Source organism: Sinocyclocheilus grahami, unplaced genomic scaffold (assembly GCF_001515645.1).
Source record: "Sinocyclocheilus grahami isolate Dianchi unplaced genomic scaffold, SAMN03320097.WGS_v1.1 scaffold1.1, whole genome shotgun sequence".
Lineage (NCBI taxonomy): Eukaryota > Metazoa > Chordata > Actinopteri > Cypriniformes > Cyprinidae > Sinocyclocheilus > Sinocyclocheilus grahami.
This window is the reverse complement of record NW_015505180.1, coordinates 4314820-4330068: the sequence shown is the minus strand read 5'-3', so window position 1 is coordinate 4330068 and position 15249 is coordinate 4314820. Positions and strand designations below refer to the sequence as shown.

The window sequence follows — 15249 nt, the reverse complement described above, 5'->3', positions numbered from 1 at the left end:
ATGTCAAAAATAATAGACAATAAGGAAGGCTTGCTGTATAAATGACACCAAATGACATTGACTCTAAAATCCTAACCAATCAAGTTTTATAAAATCAAATCTGGCAACTAATCACAGTGGTTAGAAAGAGGTGAAATATGAGGGTAAAATTAAAGTAATTATCACCTTTTAGAGGGAATTTAGTTTTTGTAATTACCACAATAGCAGTTACAACTAGTAGCAGTTAAAACTTTGACAACATGAGGTCTAAAAGTACTCTAGTCAGAATCAACCAAATAAGTTTATTTAACAAAAAGATTTACATCTTCAAACCACTGGGGGAAAAAATTAGGTCAGGTTTACACAACACAAATCAAAAGGAACATAATTCACTGTATGAGCTTTCTCCTCATACTAACACGAGTCCATACTTTTCTGGCACCTCTGGCTATGGTCGTCCTCAATGGAAAACGGAGGCTTTTGAAGGGCTCTCTCATACACGTCAGCATCCCAGGCTGGGAGCTTTGCAAGTGCTCATGGGAAATACAGTTGATCCGTCTTAACTGTTTGCTATAGTAATTGCGCAGATGATGTAGCTCCTCCACAGCACCTGCAGAGATGATAGAGAGCTCAGAAGGAGCGCTAACAAGATCTGTCTTCATCTGGTCAGCATTAGCAGCACAGTTCTGAGTTAATGGTTGTTTTTGCCTCCTTTTCGGTGATGAAGACTGCTGTTCGGGGGAGTTTTTAAGACCCTTCTCTTCTTCACTTGCACAGTTCTGTTCTTCTACGAGGTTAACCTTGACATCAACCTCAAATACTGAGGTTGGCTTTACATACTCGCTTGCTTCCGAAGCAAGACTTTCGATGTGGTTTTGAGCAAGTCTCTTCTCCATGTTTTGGTGATTCTTATGGATTTTAGTTTTGTTATGCCTCTGAACAGCCATGTTGGACACATCAATCAACGCTGTCTCAACTTCCTCTTGTGTCTCATCCTGAGGAAAGAGAAGAAATTACAAATTGTTATTACTAATAGAGCGGCCTTTAAGAGAAATGCAAAACTAGAGAGGGAGTTAATGGCCCACGCAAAACATTAAAGTCACGGTTCACCCAAAAAATTAAAATTCTGTCATTACATACTCACCCTCCACATTTCACAAACTGATATGACCTTCTTTCTTCTGCTGAACACAAAGATATTTTTTTCAGAATGCTGGTAACCAAACAGTTGGCAGTAGCCATCAATTTCCATAGTATTTTTTTTTTCCAGTATGGAAGTTAATATTTACCATTAACTGTTTGGTTTCCAACATTCTCAAAATATCTCCATTTGTGTTCAGAAGAAGAAAGTCATACAAGTTTGGAACAACTTAAGGGTGCGTAAATTATGACAATTTTCATTTTTGGGTGAACTATCTTTTTAAGACGGTTAGTTTCAATTGTAATGTTCATTTTGTCTACAACACAACATGCAAATCAACACACCATGGAATATATTAAGCATATTTCATAGCCAAGAAATAATATATGAGTTTTGAGGTGAATGCAATAAACATCATGATAGGTGACTATCATAAACATAAGCACAAGCAGGAAGATAGATGGTAGATGGTAGATGTTTCCCTCATTAAACTCTTGAATGTTTCTTAGGCAATGTCTACATGCTTTTGTTTTGCGAATATGGAATACATGAACTGTACTTTTTAGTTCTTCTCCTTACGAACTAGAGAAGAGTCTTGACTTTCTTGACCCCTGATTTTCTGTAGTCACTGTCAGCAGGTCTTTTTCCTTTTACTTTGGCGCTACTTTTCTCCGCAGCACTTTCTGACACTTTCTTTACCTGTGGGGCGGCACAACAGCTCTTTAAAAACTATAAAAAAAGTCATTTGGATAGGTCGGCACTAGAAACTGTAGGAACACAAGAGATAAAAGGGGTTACTACATGTTGAGGGATCATGTAGATGAAGCGACACCCTCAACAGAAGAGGTTTCACTCATGATGAGAAAAGGCTTGTATTACGTGATGTACACAGTGGGCCGTTGTTTGTAGCTGATCCAACTCCACAATGACTGCTGGGACAGGGTTGTTTAGAGGGTGATAAATACATCATCTGTGAGCCATTTAAACTGAAAGGAAGTCCAATTTGGTTTTGCATCAACTGGACCACATTGATATTCCGAAATCCCTCACTTTTTGGAGACAATATTCTTTTGGAGTGGTTTTCTCTGCCTTCTCAAGCTTTTCTAATGAGAGAAGTTTAAAACACAGTATGATCTATTGCACAGAAAACTTCCAGTATAAGTCTAAAATAAATAAATTGTAACTAATAGTGTAAAAACAGTAACTAATTGTGTTTCCTTAATTTAAAATTAACTCACGGTAGTTTGGGGTTAACATTACAATGTTGGAAATCAAACTAAGAAAACACTTTATGAATGTGTAAGTTGCTAGTTACTAAAAAGCATTTTGACTAAGTGAACTGTGATTCAGCTTTCAAACACTCTGATGGCATCTACCTGAAACGCAATAAGACTGGAAGAGCTACAGATAAACACAAAAGATCAGCAAATACTACAGAACAGAGACCAAAGGCCAGATTCAATACATATACTCTCAAATTTGATACACAACACTGAATTAAACAAATGTTCAGTTAAAATTGAGCAAATACAATAAATATTTTTATTACCAAGTAGCATAAATGTAACAAATAAAAGAATCAGAAGAGTTTGGATTGAATCTGGCCAATTGTCACCACTGAAAGAAGTTCAGGAAAGTATTAACACTCATACAACCATTAAAAAAAGCTTAAATCTAGAATTTGCTAGAATCATTGAAAAAACCAGGAGCACTTGCACATGAAATATGAAAACGTCTGCTGAATTTGTGGACTCTTACAGTAGCGTGTGACATCCCTCTCCTCATCTTCATAGTGATGGAGTGATTGCCATTTTTCAGGAGAGCTGCCTTACGCCCCAACTTCAAGTAGAAGTGCGTTGTGTAGGGAGTGAAGCTAAAGTCCTCACTTATGAATGAAAGAGAACAGAGTTAAAGAACAAAACTAAAAATACAAAGTAGTTAATATAATTGTACTTAAGCTATCAAATATAAAAATACCTGAAGTAGCCATGCAACAAAAGGTGGATGATAATAGACTCCACTTCCACGCGTGACAGGGACGTGACCTTTATAGTTTTGCGATACTTAGCGGGCCCTTTTCCCATCCAAGCGTCACAGACTTTCAGAGGGGTCAACTTTTCATCCATAGAGCTGGCCATTTCTACTATCGCAACAACATCTCGAGCATGTTTGGTGATGTCCATTGTGATGTAGTCTGAAGAAAAAAAAATCTCACCATTGAATAATTCACCTAACTGACAAAAACTGGTAGAGTTAGATTGGTAGAAACGTGTTTAAGAGATTCTTACCATTGCCGTGCCGACAGACATCACACATTTGGTTGCACTCGTCATCATTCCAAACTTCATCAAAATGAATGGCCATCATAGCACGACGACACCTATATGCACACACAAGAGTCATGTCTTAAAAAAATACAACCCTTAAGCAGTCATATAACTGACAGGCCACATGAAGCTGAAGTAGTGTTAAAAGTCTGGAACACACGACACAACGTTAGCCCAGAGTTTTGCACTGATTTGCAGTCTAGCCAGTCTGATGACAAGTTGACAGATTTCACGGAAAATCGCTTAGTATACGAGGCAGAAAATGCCTTAGTTTCAGAAACCAACAACAGTGGTATCCTGCATATCCTGTGTATTTTGACTCACCGGTCCACATTTTGACAGTATGCCACCATATTCTTTAGCTTCTGCTGCCCAGTGTTCTCCATCACAACCATTGTGCTTATTCTGAAGATGTCTGCAAACCCGAAGAATACAATACAGTCTGCTGAGCCATCATCCCTTCCTGGAATATAAACAAATAAATTAATTAATTAATGAATAAAGTACAAAGTACTTTTGGATTTCATGTTACTGGAAATTTTTTAAGTTGCATGGAAAGCAGATAAATATTTCCTTCCGCACTGCAGCATGTATCAGAGTAAAACAAATTATTGAATTTTGTTTTAAAATGTAGGGCTTGTTCTATCCATCAGTTGTTCACTGGATGGAGGCAGAACTGAATGAGAGAATGCGACTGTAAGAAAGGGGCGGGGTTTAAACAGACAAAATGATTGGAGAAGTCTGGCACCACTAGAGAAAAGTCTGTCATTTCACTGCAAGATTATGACATTTGTATTAAAAATTGCGATCTCAAAACAATTATAAAAAGACAAAAAAAATGAAACATTGCATGGATGAATTGTTCACAACATGATAAAAAAAAAAATTCAGAAAATAGACAGGGTGAATTTTCATTTCATACCATTAGTTGGCCTGGTGTGAAGTAAAACTCAAACATTAAAAGTACCAGGATGATGCCTACCTGCACGTCCACTCTCCTGATAGTAATTTTCGATAGATTTGCTGATGGTGTGATGGATAACAAATCGCACATCAGCCTTGTCAATGCCCATCCCAAAAGCCACAGTGGCAACGACCACCTACACACACACAAACTTTACATTACATGGGGGCATATTACAAAAAACAGTCAACAACAGTAACTCTGTAGCTGCAACCTGGATCTTCTTGGAGGACCACCGCTGATGCACCAGAGACTTATCTGAAGGCTCCATGCTGGCGTGGTACGGCTGAGCAAGAATATTCCTCTTCTGCAGGTCTGTAGCGACAACTTCTGCATCCTTCTGGGAGAACACGTACACGATTCCTGCAAATATAACATATATTGTGTATTTTGATTATGTGGTTTTCAAATAAATACTAAATGATTTGTGACATTTGGAGAGCATAAAGGCCTGTTCACACCAAGAACAATAACTAAAGATAACTATATTAGCCTCAACACCAATGCATGATAACTTTGTTTATTATGACTGTGCACTGCTGTTATGTTGTCTGCCACTTTAAATGCTCAATCAATGATTTCTGATTCTGATTTTCATTGTTCATCAGCTGGAAAAAGTCACTCTAGAAGTGATTCCAATGATATTGTTCCTCTGTGTGTTTATCAAGTGGACATCCCTGTTCCCACAGAAATAGAGCGATTATTACATCTTTATAGTTATCGTCCCTGGTGTGAAGGGCCGTTTAGCAATTAAATTGATTTACCTGACTGGTTTTTGTATCTTTCTCTAATCAGTTCTGCAATTTGGTGGGTACAGTCTTCGTTATGTTTAAAACGAATCTGTAGAAGTGAGATGACAAATTCTGATCTGACTGGCTTATTCAGCACTCTTCTAGTGGTGATATGAGCTAAATAAGTGCTGTGTATACCTCATAGTAAAGGTTTGGTCTGTTAAACGGTGCTGTCAGAGTGATAGGTTCTTGAACACACAGAATCTTCTGGCAGTCTTTAAGAACGTTGCTGGTTGCTGTGGCAGTCAGTCCGACCAACGGAACTTTGGGGAACTGGCGCTTTAGGATACCCAGGAGCTTGTAATCTAAGCAAAGGGATAAATGACAAATTCAATCATGGGATACAATTTTTACTCAGTCTGGGTGAAAAAGAATCTCACCTGGCCTGAAGTCATGCCCCCACTGACTGCAGCAGTGAACTTCATCAACGGCAATGCATGCCAGCAGACCCATGTTGTAGGCCTTTTCGAGTTTGGACATCAGTAGTTTGCTCTTGGCGATTTTCTCTGGGGTTACATAGAGCAATTTGAAGGGGCTGTTTTTATCCGTCATCCCTGCCAGCACCTGCTTAGAGTCCTCCTGCAGAAGAACATGACTATCAGCACCTGTACGTAACTCAAAACTGTCCAGTACATCCGTCATAATGTACCTTTGTACTGGAGGCATTGACAGTTACTGCCGGGACATTAATGGACTTCAGATACATCAGCTGATCCTCCATTAGAGACACCAACGGGGCGATAACTAACGTAAAACCTGATCAATGCAACCACGCAAAGAAATGCACAGGAATTAACATTCAAAAGACATTCTTGACCAAAATATTTATATGTGAGCACATACCCTTAGAGCAGAGGGCTGGCAGTTGGTAACAAAGGCTTTTTCCTCGTCCAGTGGGCATTACCAGGAAAAGGTCTTTCCCTGACATGCTGAGATTTATGGCCGCCCGTTGCAGGGGACGAAATTTGGAGAGCTGGAACACATTACACAGCTTGGCCTGAACTTCTTTAGACCATGAGAAATCTGGTGACAAAGCAACAAGCATAAAAATTACAGATACCTCATTATATCTCTGTAATTTCCCTTCATTACCCAAAACATAAACCTTATATACCATGGTGGCTAGACTGCTCAAAAGTTTGGAGTTGAAGATTTTTTCTGAATATTTTTTTAAATAAGTGTCTTACTGTATGCGCACCAGGGTTTTATTTGTTCAAAAAAATGCAATTAAAAATTTTAATATTTTGAAGTATTACTACAATTTAAAATAGCTGTTTTAATATAACTTTAATATATTTTAAAATGTAATTTATTCTATTTTCTGCAGCAATTACTCCAGTCTTCAGTGTCAGATGATCCTTCAGAAATCAATATGCAGAAATCCAATATGCTGATTTGCTGCTCAATAAACACTTCTTATTATTAATATCTTATTATTGAAAACATATTTGCTTAATATTTTTGTGGAAACTGTGGAATTTTTTTAAAAAGGCCTTTTATATTATAAATGTCTTTAATGTCACTTTTGATCATATTAATGTGTTGTTGCTGAATTAAAGTTATATATTTGAGATACATCACTACATATAGTATTTGTTTAAATATGGTCCAGCTGAGTCTGGTTCTTCCTGAGGTTTTCACCCTCATTCAACTCAAAAGGTTCTTCTTCGCCACAGTCACCTTTGGTTCAAACCTGCTTTGGAACAAAATGTATTGCAAACAGCACTTTACTAGTTCTTTTAACTGTGATAACTGTGAATGAGTGATACCTGACTCCTCGTAGTGCTGTAGGTCCTGTTTGCTGAATGACGGTTTGGGAGGTTTGCAGGATCCAGAGGGCTGGGCCGAGCTGCAGGCTCCCTCCAGGATATGCAGAAGTTTGTTCTTCCTGGAGTTCAGCTTGGTCTGTTTCTCCAGCAGCTCAGAGATCTGCAGTTCCACCATCTCCAACTCTGCCTCCACCGAGTCCAGTTCTGCTTGAGCATCATCTGCAAAGAACAGGACTTTCTTTAGTCTTATGCACTAAGATTTGATACATTCAACTAAACACTTGTACGCATTACTAGGGAGCATGTACCCTTGTCCATGCACTCATTTTCTACAAAACACACAAGCCCTTAACAGTATTCCCTTGAGATTCTAGCTATGGCTGCTGTATTCCCTGTGTCTCTCACCTCTGCATCTCTAATGAGCCAAGCTTCACAGAGTGATATAATGATGAAAGTCACACCAGTATGTTTACCTGCTTTACTCAAGGGAGCATTAAGAAACATCCTGACAAGTCATTCACCCCCCTTAAATGCATTACTCTCCACTTAAAAATACGTATTATATAATAATAAAATAATTGTGGGTATTTACACCACAAAATAACCAAGTGTGTATAATAAGATATAAGAGTGTATATAATGAATGAGGAGACAAGAGAAACTTACCAATATTATTTGCCATTTTATGCAGCTCTTCTTCAAGATCACAGATGAGGATGACTGTAGGAGACAGTAAATCATTATTTTTGCTTTCTGTAGATTAGATTTTTAGAGAATATATATTGAATCAAGTTTACTTTTCTTCACTGGAAAATTGTCTTTGTAGTTACCATCTTTTATTACTATGGTTTTGCTTGATGCCTGTAAGAGTTGTATTTGATAATGGACGCAAGTAATGGAATACATGCCATGTTTCTAAACGACTCGAGCATCCTCTAAATTATGTCCAAAAGCGAATAATGTTCAATATTTCTGGTAACTTACCCTTGAGTGATCGTAAGTCTGCTTCTTCTCACTTTCTCTTGTTTGCTCCAGATGAAGTCCTCGTTGCCCCACGCGACAATTATCCGGGAAACTGACCAATCACGGGACTGGAAATGCAAGAGTCCAGACGAGACAAGTCTTGAGCAATAGAAAAACAATCCTACTGTCATCGTATCATACTGATTAACTACGACTAATTTAGTCCTTTATGCATTTCAAGGAGGATTTACTGTGGGTACTGGGTAGTAAATTGGTTTTAGGTAATAAATGTATTATAAATTATACACACCGTCAGCACTGTTAAACGTGGGAGACCAGGAAGTGGATTTTATTTTTCAAAATAAAAGTCAGTATATTTTGGTGCTGTGAATGTGAGGAGTCTCCCAAATACTGTAATGAATGCATCATTCATTAAGTTATCTAAATCTGTCAGACATATATGCAAATGTGAATTTCTGTTTATATGTAACACATTGCTGCAAAAATTAATGTTCTGTATACATTACAAATGTGCATATTCTATCCCAGTAAACTTTTACCTACTGCTGAAATCTGTATCTAAACGCTTAGTGAGATACACAATAGCATTCAGCTAGACAAAACGGACTTTCTTGTATAGTATAGTAAGTAGTCCGTGTCAACAAAAAAGTAAAACTTCCATCCATTTTCCATTTTGTCCATCCTATAATGTTGCAGGAGTGCTGGAGCCAAAGTCAGGGAAACACCCTGACCAGGTGCAATTAAATATTATTTTTCACATTTTTTCACATCATTTATAATTATATTATCCATTATTTTCTTCACTTGTTTAGACTGTAATAGTTTTAAACATTTAAAACAAATTTCTATTGATGAAAATATAATCAGCTGCAATGACAACAATCTCCACAAGAGGCTGTTATAAACCAAGAAATACTTTCATTTGCCTATCCTGATCCATAGACCCTAAGAAAAATGTCTCCACTTTAAATTAGTTCTTCCTGCCACCCCTCTTTTGAACAGGATATTTCCTCTCCCTGCTCCATTTACACGAAAATGCAATGAACATTAATGATATGTAATTAACAAAATAAATATGTACATTACTAAAGAAACAGTTCACTCAAAAATGAAAATTCACTGAAAACTTACTCACCCTCAGGCCATCCAAGATGTAGATTCGTTTTTTTTCATCAGAACAGATGAGAAAGAAAATCAGTCTGAATCAGTAGAGAAATATGAACCAATTAAGCAAAAACAGTCTAAAACAGTTCTAAACCAATATGTTGGTGGATTTTAATGTGAGAGGACAGAATGTACCTTTCACTGCAGGAAGCATTATTATGGACTAGTATTTTGGCAAGTGATGGTTTGAAGTTAAAATACCTTGATGGATTTCTTTCTTAACAGTTTTTTGCTTCACAATATGTTAATTGATGGACTGGAGTTGTGTGGATTACTGTGATGTTTTTATCAGCTGTTTGAACTCTCATTGTGATGGCACCCATTCACTGCAGAGGATCCACTGGTGAAGTGATGTAATACTAAATTTCTCTAAATCTATTCTAATGATTTAGAGAATGAAACAAAATCATTTGCATCTTGGATGGCCTGAGGGTGAGTACATTTTTATTTGTGGGTAAACTATTCCTTTAGTCCCATGAGGGAAATGGCTAGCATTTTTTATACATTTATATCTAGCAGAAGGTATAAGATGCGATTTCATATCTGACTGTTCATTATTGCTTGTTTAATGTTTCCATGTTTCGGCAAGCGTTACAGTAATGCCTGTCTTTTGTACTTTCCTGTAGAAGCACTATGGACCAGATTCCCTGCTTTCAGGAGCACTGAAGATTCAGGCAAGATGTGCCCCATATGTATCACACAAATGCCTTAAAGACATATTCACAAGCCAGCAACTGAACAAAGCAACTTCCCTGGCTTTAAAGGGCAGTCCTTTAATAAAACTCCAGCAATATGCTTTTCTTTTAGATACTAGTTCCCTGTATCTCTATCTGGCCAGAGTGTTCAGCTCAAGGCCCAGCTGTTAAATGCAGTCAATGCGACACTTATTTTTCCATTAAATACTGTATACTTTCGGGTTCAGTGTAATCAAAAGTCATTAATGACAGACAATCGTGCGTCTATAGTTGAGGCGTCTGAATGTACAACAGCATTGAGAACGGCAATGAAGGTCCAACACAGAGGATCTATTCTCACAAGTTCTTGGCCCTAGCAGATGTGCTCTGTGACATTTAAGCATTGCTTTAGAAAAAAAATCCCCCTTCTAAGGATCTGAACCGCAACGTTAAATGAAAAATGAAATGAATTGTCATTGGTGCGCTGAACTGAAGCTTTACTCTCAATGACAGCGCAGTACATTGGAAGATAAAACCAGTTTTACAGGCTTTAAATACACCTGAAATGAAAATCTATCCCTGAGTCAGTGTATGCCACTTAAAGCATTAAATGCATTCAATTTATCAAAAGTTACAGTAAAGACATTTACACTGTTACAAATTTTTTTATTTGAAATAAATACTGTGAACTGTCTATTTATCGAAGTACCCCAAACCTGTAACTCTGATCACTCAGAAAAACATTAAAGGTTTTGCATAACTTGCTGCGATTTGTTGACTGTTCAGTTACCAACATTTTTCAATATATATATTGAGGGTGAGTAAATGGTGACAGAATTTTCATTTTTGGGTGAACTTGCCCTTTAAGGTAAGGGATGAGAACAAACCTAACAAACTCGAAGTAAAATCAGCAGTAATTGTGACGATCGTCTTAATAAGGGATAGTAGATCTCTGCATTCATAACAGTAATAGTGTCTTAATAAGGGACAATAGATCTGTGCATTCATAACTCACTTCAATGAGAGGAAGACATGAGATGGACTGAGAGAATTAAAATTAACTCTGTTTTGACTGATGGATGAGGAACAACTCCTCTGCACATGCTCCACATGTGGATTGTCTCACAGCCTTCGGCTCAGAGTCCACAGGGGTGCTGAAGAATCTGCACTGGCCCTTCCTCTGCTATTGTACGAGCTCTTTTCTTACACATAAAGACTAGAGAGAGACAGCAGAGGAGAGGGGGCCGAAAGAGGGTCAAGGGAGAGTGAATGAAACGTTTTGGAGGCTTTCAGCGGTGCAGCTCGAGAAGGAAGGATGAATGAGTGAGGGAGTGACAGAGAGGGACATGGAAAGAAGGAAAGAGAGAGAGAGCGGGGGGTCGAGCGGGCAGCCACATGGGCAGTTCTCACTCGGGATAATGAGAGTCTTTTCTATGGCACTTAACCTCCAAACGGCACGCTGGGAACCCACAGCCGCGCGAGCTGGTCCACATAACAGCCACGCTCGGACACGCTCGCCCACCGCTTAATCAAATTTTACACCCAGCGCGGTGCCCCCCACTACACGTGGCCCTGACAGCCTCTCTCCCAGGATCATGCTCACCCAGAGGCCATGCAAAAGAGAGGAAAAGCGGGAATGCTAATGAAGATGAACAAAAATTTTAGGAGGGAAAAAAATCCAGCACATTTTCTGCAGACACAAGTGGTTTTCTGCAATAGCATGACACATAGCGACATCTTGTTCGACAGAGCTTATATCGAACAGGGGAAATCAATGGAAAGCTAAAGCTATAAGCTAAAGCTATTTTTTCACTAAATAATACCAGTAAATAATAATATTACATTTTCTTTCCAGAGCTCTATTTAGTTGCCTGCAGCACTTATTGCACCCACACAGCAAAATCCCCAGAGTTAAACTCTGCTCAGAGTACATATTGTCCCAATCTACAGAGTGTTAAAGTAACACTGAAGCAGAGTTACTACTGTTGAGGATTATGTGATACGTTTTCATGTCTAAAAGCCTGAGCAGTAGTTGTTCATCTTCAACATTGTTAACAGCGGGTTTTCTTTACTAATGCTCACTCATCAATTAATTAATTGCTTAATTATCCCATTAACTTTAACTCGGCTTCAGTTTTACTTTAACACTCAAACAATATGTAAAAAGTTGATTTAACTCTGGGGATTTTGCTGTGCAGTGAAGCTCTACTATGTAAACACAGTGATGCAACAGTTCCACTTCTCAAATTTTTGCTGATATACAGTCCTTTTCACTGTTTATATCTCTCTGCTTGTCTGTATTTATTTCAGACAGGCTGTCTTTCTGTGCATTTGTTGAATTTTTCATTGACTCTTTCTGCAGGTTACATACAGACAAGTGAATTCATTCATCCAGGAATGAAACAAGTGTCTATCATTATGAGTGAGTCATTTAATCATTCACTCAACTGATTTGTTCAAAACACTGATTCATTCAGGAATGAAACAAGTGCCTGTCTTTATAAGAGTAATTTAATTATTCACTCGCTGTTTGTAGAAAAAACCCCCCACTAATTCATTAATCAACCAAAAGTGACTTTCAGAATTCAGAATAACATATTAATCTTACTATGAGAAATAGCAAGAGCAGTGTGTTAATAATTCAGAATTCAGCCATAAGCTGTGACCTAAATGACACACTATACGCTATGCACTTATATTATGCACTATGCACTATGTTGTCATCCAAAAATGGAGTCTGTTGAGTGTATGAAGTATCCAACATTCCACAGTTATTTTTTTCAGTTAATTAAGTGCATCATCTGGGCATTTGAAATGTGCGTTTGTCTTTTTTGAATTTTCAGTGTAAACACTTATCACACTGTTTATTCTAAAAAAATGGAGCAGGATAGTGCATAAGTATGCAAATTGGGATGCACCTATAGTCTTAAATGAGTCACTGATTCACTCAGATGATTCATTTAAAAATATTAATTCATCAATGAAACAAGTAACTTGCTGAATTCAGAATAGCATACTAATCTTACTATGAAAAACAGCAAGAGTAGTGTAGTATGTTATTCAGAACTCAGCCAGTCTTCTAATTCACTCAACTGATTTATTTAAAAAGCACTAATTCATTCATCAGCAAAACAAGTGACTTGCAGAATTTGAAAGAGCATACTGATCTTACTATAAGCAATAACAAGAGTAGTTGCTATTTCAAATTCAGCCACAGTCTTTTTTAGTGAGCCACTGATTTGCTCAAATGATTTGTTTTAAAAACACTAATTCATTCATCAACGAAACAAGTGAATGGCTTCGGAAGGGCATACTACTTTTACTATAAAGAAATGGCAGGAATACATTAGTTTGTCACTCTGAATTTAGCCATAGTTTTAACCAAAGTCATAAAAGCTTGTGGACTATCTCAAAAGCCTGTTCTATTCAGTTGTGATCCATCTGGAAGTTTGAAAGTAACAATGTTGGTGCAGGCATAAGACATCAGGACAGATAAGATACAGGGTTTACTAGCCTCAGGGCAGGAATGTTAACAGCAGCACTTCTGTGGTCAGTCTGAGTAATAATCAGCACACAGAATGAGTGACGAAGCACTCCCCTGGGTATTAGAGTGCACTCAGCACGACGGTTACCTGACGAGCCTAGCGGTGAAGGGACGTGGGCTGCTGATCGTGGCTTGGTGGTCGGGGACGTCCCTCCATCCTCTCTTGAGCAAACACAAAGGCATGTTTTCTCAGCACACTGCCGTCACTTTCTCTTGTCACTCAAATCGTACCCTCCGCTTCCTTATTGTCTCCAGGTGAGTGTTCTTGTGTGACTGAGAAGTGGTGGTTTCACACCCTTCCCTTAAAACCAAATCTAAACAGGATCACAGCAATAACATGTCTGTGTTGATATTAGATTTGAATGTTAAAGGGACGCTCTGGGTAAATACAACTTGACCTCTATGGGCAGTATCTGTGGCATGCTGTCAGTTACCACAGAAAATAAATGTGATTTGTTGTTAATAATTTCAGTTTGTAAAAGCAAGCCATACAACACAAAATATATTGACAGAAATCCACCTACAATGGATGTCTAAGGGCCAACTGTGTATCATATTGGCCTCTATTAACAGTTTTTTTTAAAGAGGTCATATGATGCGCGCACACACACACACACACAATGCGCAAAACTCCGCATTTGAACAGTCAATAGCAAATACTTAAACTAATAACAAAACAGTAGCTGATTCAGAAGTGCCAGATTGTCATAGCAAAGTCAGAATTATCTCCTCCCCTAGGTTCACGAAACAGTCATCCATAAAATGCATTGCTGTTCTGTTGTAAGTAATCTTAAAGAGTCCTAAATGCATCTACTTTCGGAAGGCCAAATAAAGTGCTTTTGCTTTCGCCTAGAAACACACAGCGTCTCCCTGACATGGCTGCTTCAACACTAACTGCGGTTACTGAAACCACGCCTTCTTTCTTTGCGTGAACATTTGGGCGGCATTATGCAAATATTTCCACATAGTGAGGTAGATATGTGGGGGCGTGTTAGAACGAGCCATTTTAGGGGGGCGTGGCAGAGTCTTAACTTTGATAAAGAATATCTCTTTGGTTTTGAGACTTTAGTCTTTGCAACTTCAGGGATCTTATCTATGCACAATCAGCTTGTAACACTCCAAAGAGAAAGGAAAACTTGAAATCGCATCATATGACCTCTTTAACACATACAAATTGTTAAATTTGTATGTGATTGTTAACAACAATATGTATTGTTAAAAACTGATGGATGAGTCAAAATAATTTTCTGTGGTAATAGAGCCTAATTCATATTTAATTTGTAGCATTTATATTTATTGATAGTTTACAGTGCCAGGTTGATAGATAAAGAAAGAGAGAGACAGACAAACATAATGATAGATGAATAGATACAAGTAGACAGGAAGATAGGACATGAGAATGACAGAGAGGAAGATAAAACATAGAAAGATAGATAGATAGATAGATAGATAGATAGATAGATAGATAGATAGATAGATAGATAGATAGATAGAGAGAGCGAGAGAGACAGTATAGGATATGGAATGATAGAATGAAAGGCAGGCATTAAATAGAAGGGTAAAACTATACAGATAGACAGACAGTTAAAAAGGTTCTGGTGTGTGTTTGTAATGGGTCTCTCCCACGCAAGACTCTTTCAGTGCATCTTCAGACTGTTTGCTTTGACTCTGGACTGAATGCACAGGAGCCGTATCTGTTTATTAGAACTCTGTGATACGATAGGCTGCTTCCAATGACACACCTCCTGTAATACACAAACATAAACACATTTGTTTGTACTGTCTAGTGCTCTATCCTAGCTTGTCCTCACCTATATTATCACCGTTAGGAAACTCAGATCACAGATAGATGAATTTGTCATTCGACACCAGCAAATTGATTTGCTGTCACATCCATAGATACAACCTCAAT

At 38.0% G+C, this 15249-nt stretch overlaps 1 protein-coding gene across 4 annotated transcripts; it reads right to left on the bottom strand.

Moving 5' to 3' along the window:
• Positions 1–318: 318 nt before the first annotated feature.
• On the bottom strand, positions 319–8277 carry recql (RecQ helicase-like). Of its 4 annotated transcripts, none has more exons than XM_016276051.1 (17): positions 8245–8277; positions 7956–8062; positions 7638–7691; positions 6972–7190; positions 6046–6225; positions 5852–5958; positions 5583–5781; positions 5341–5507; positions 5176–5251; positions 4626–4774; positions 4430–4547; positions 3772–3910; positions 3409–3500; positions 3098–3314; positions 2879–3005; positions 1680–1819; positions 897–974 (listed from the first exon to the last, which is right to left on the bottom strand). In XM_016276051.1, the coding sequence occupies exons 3-16, from the start codon at positions 7651–7653 to the stop codon at positions 1703–1705; spliced, it is 1923 nt and encodes a 640-aa protein (XP_016131537.1). In that variant the 5' UTR covers positions 7654–7691; positions 7956–8062; positions 8245–8277; the 3' UTR covers positions 897–974; positions 1680–1702. The 4 variants fall into 4 exon arrangements, with proteins under 4 accessions (XP_016131395.1, XP_016131463.1, XP_016131537.1 ...); XM_016276125.1 differs by having other exon boundaries at positions 910–974; positions 1700–1819; XM_016275909.1 differs by lacking the exon at positions 1680–1819 and having other exon boundaries at positions 319–974.
• Positions 8278–15249: the final 6972 nt, after the last annotated feature.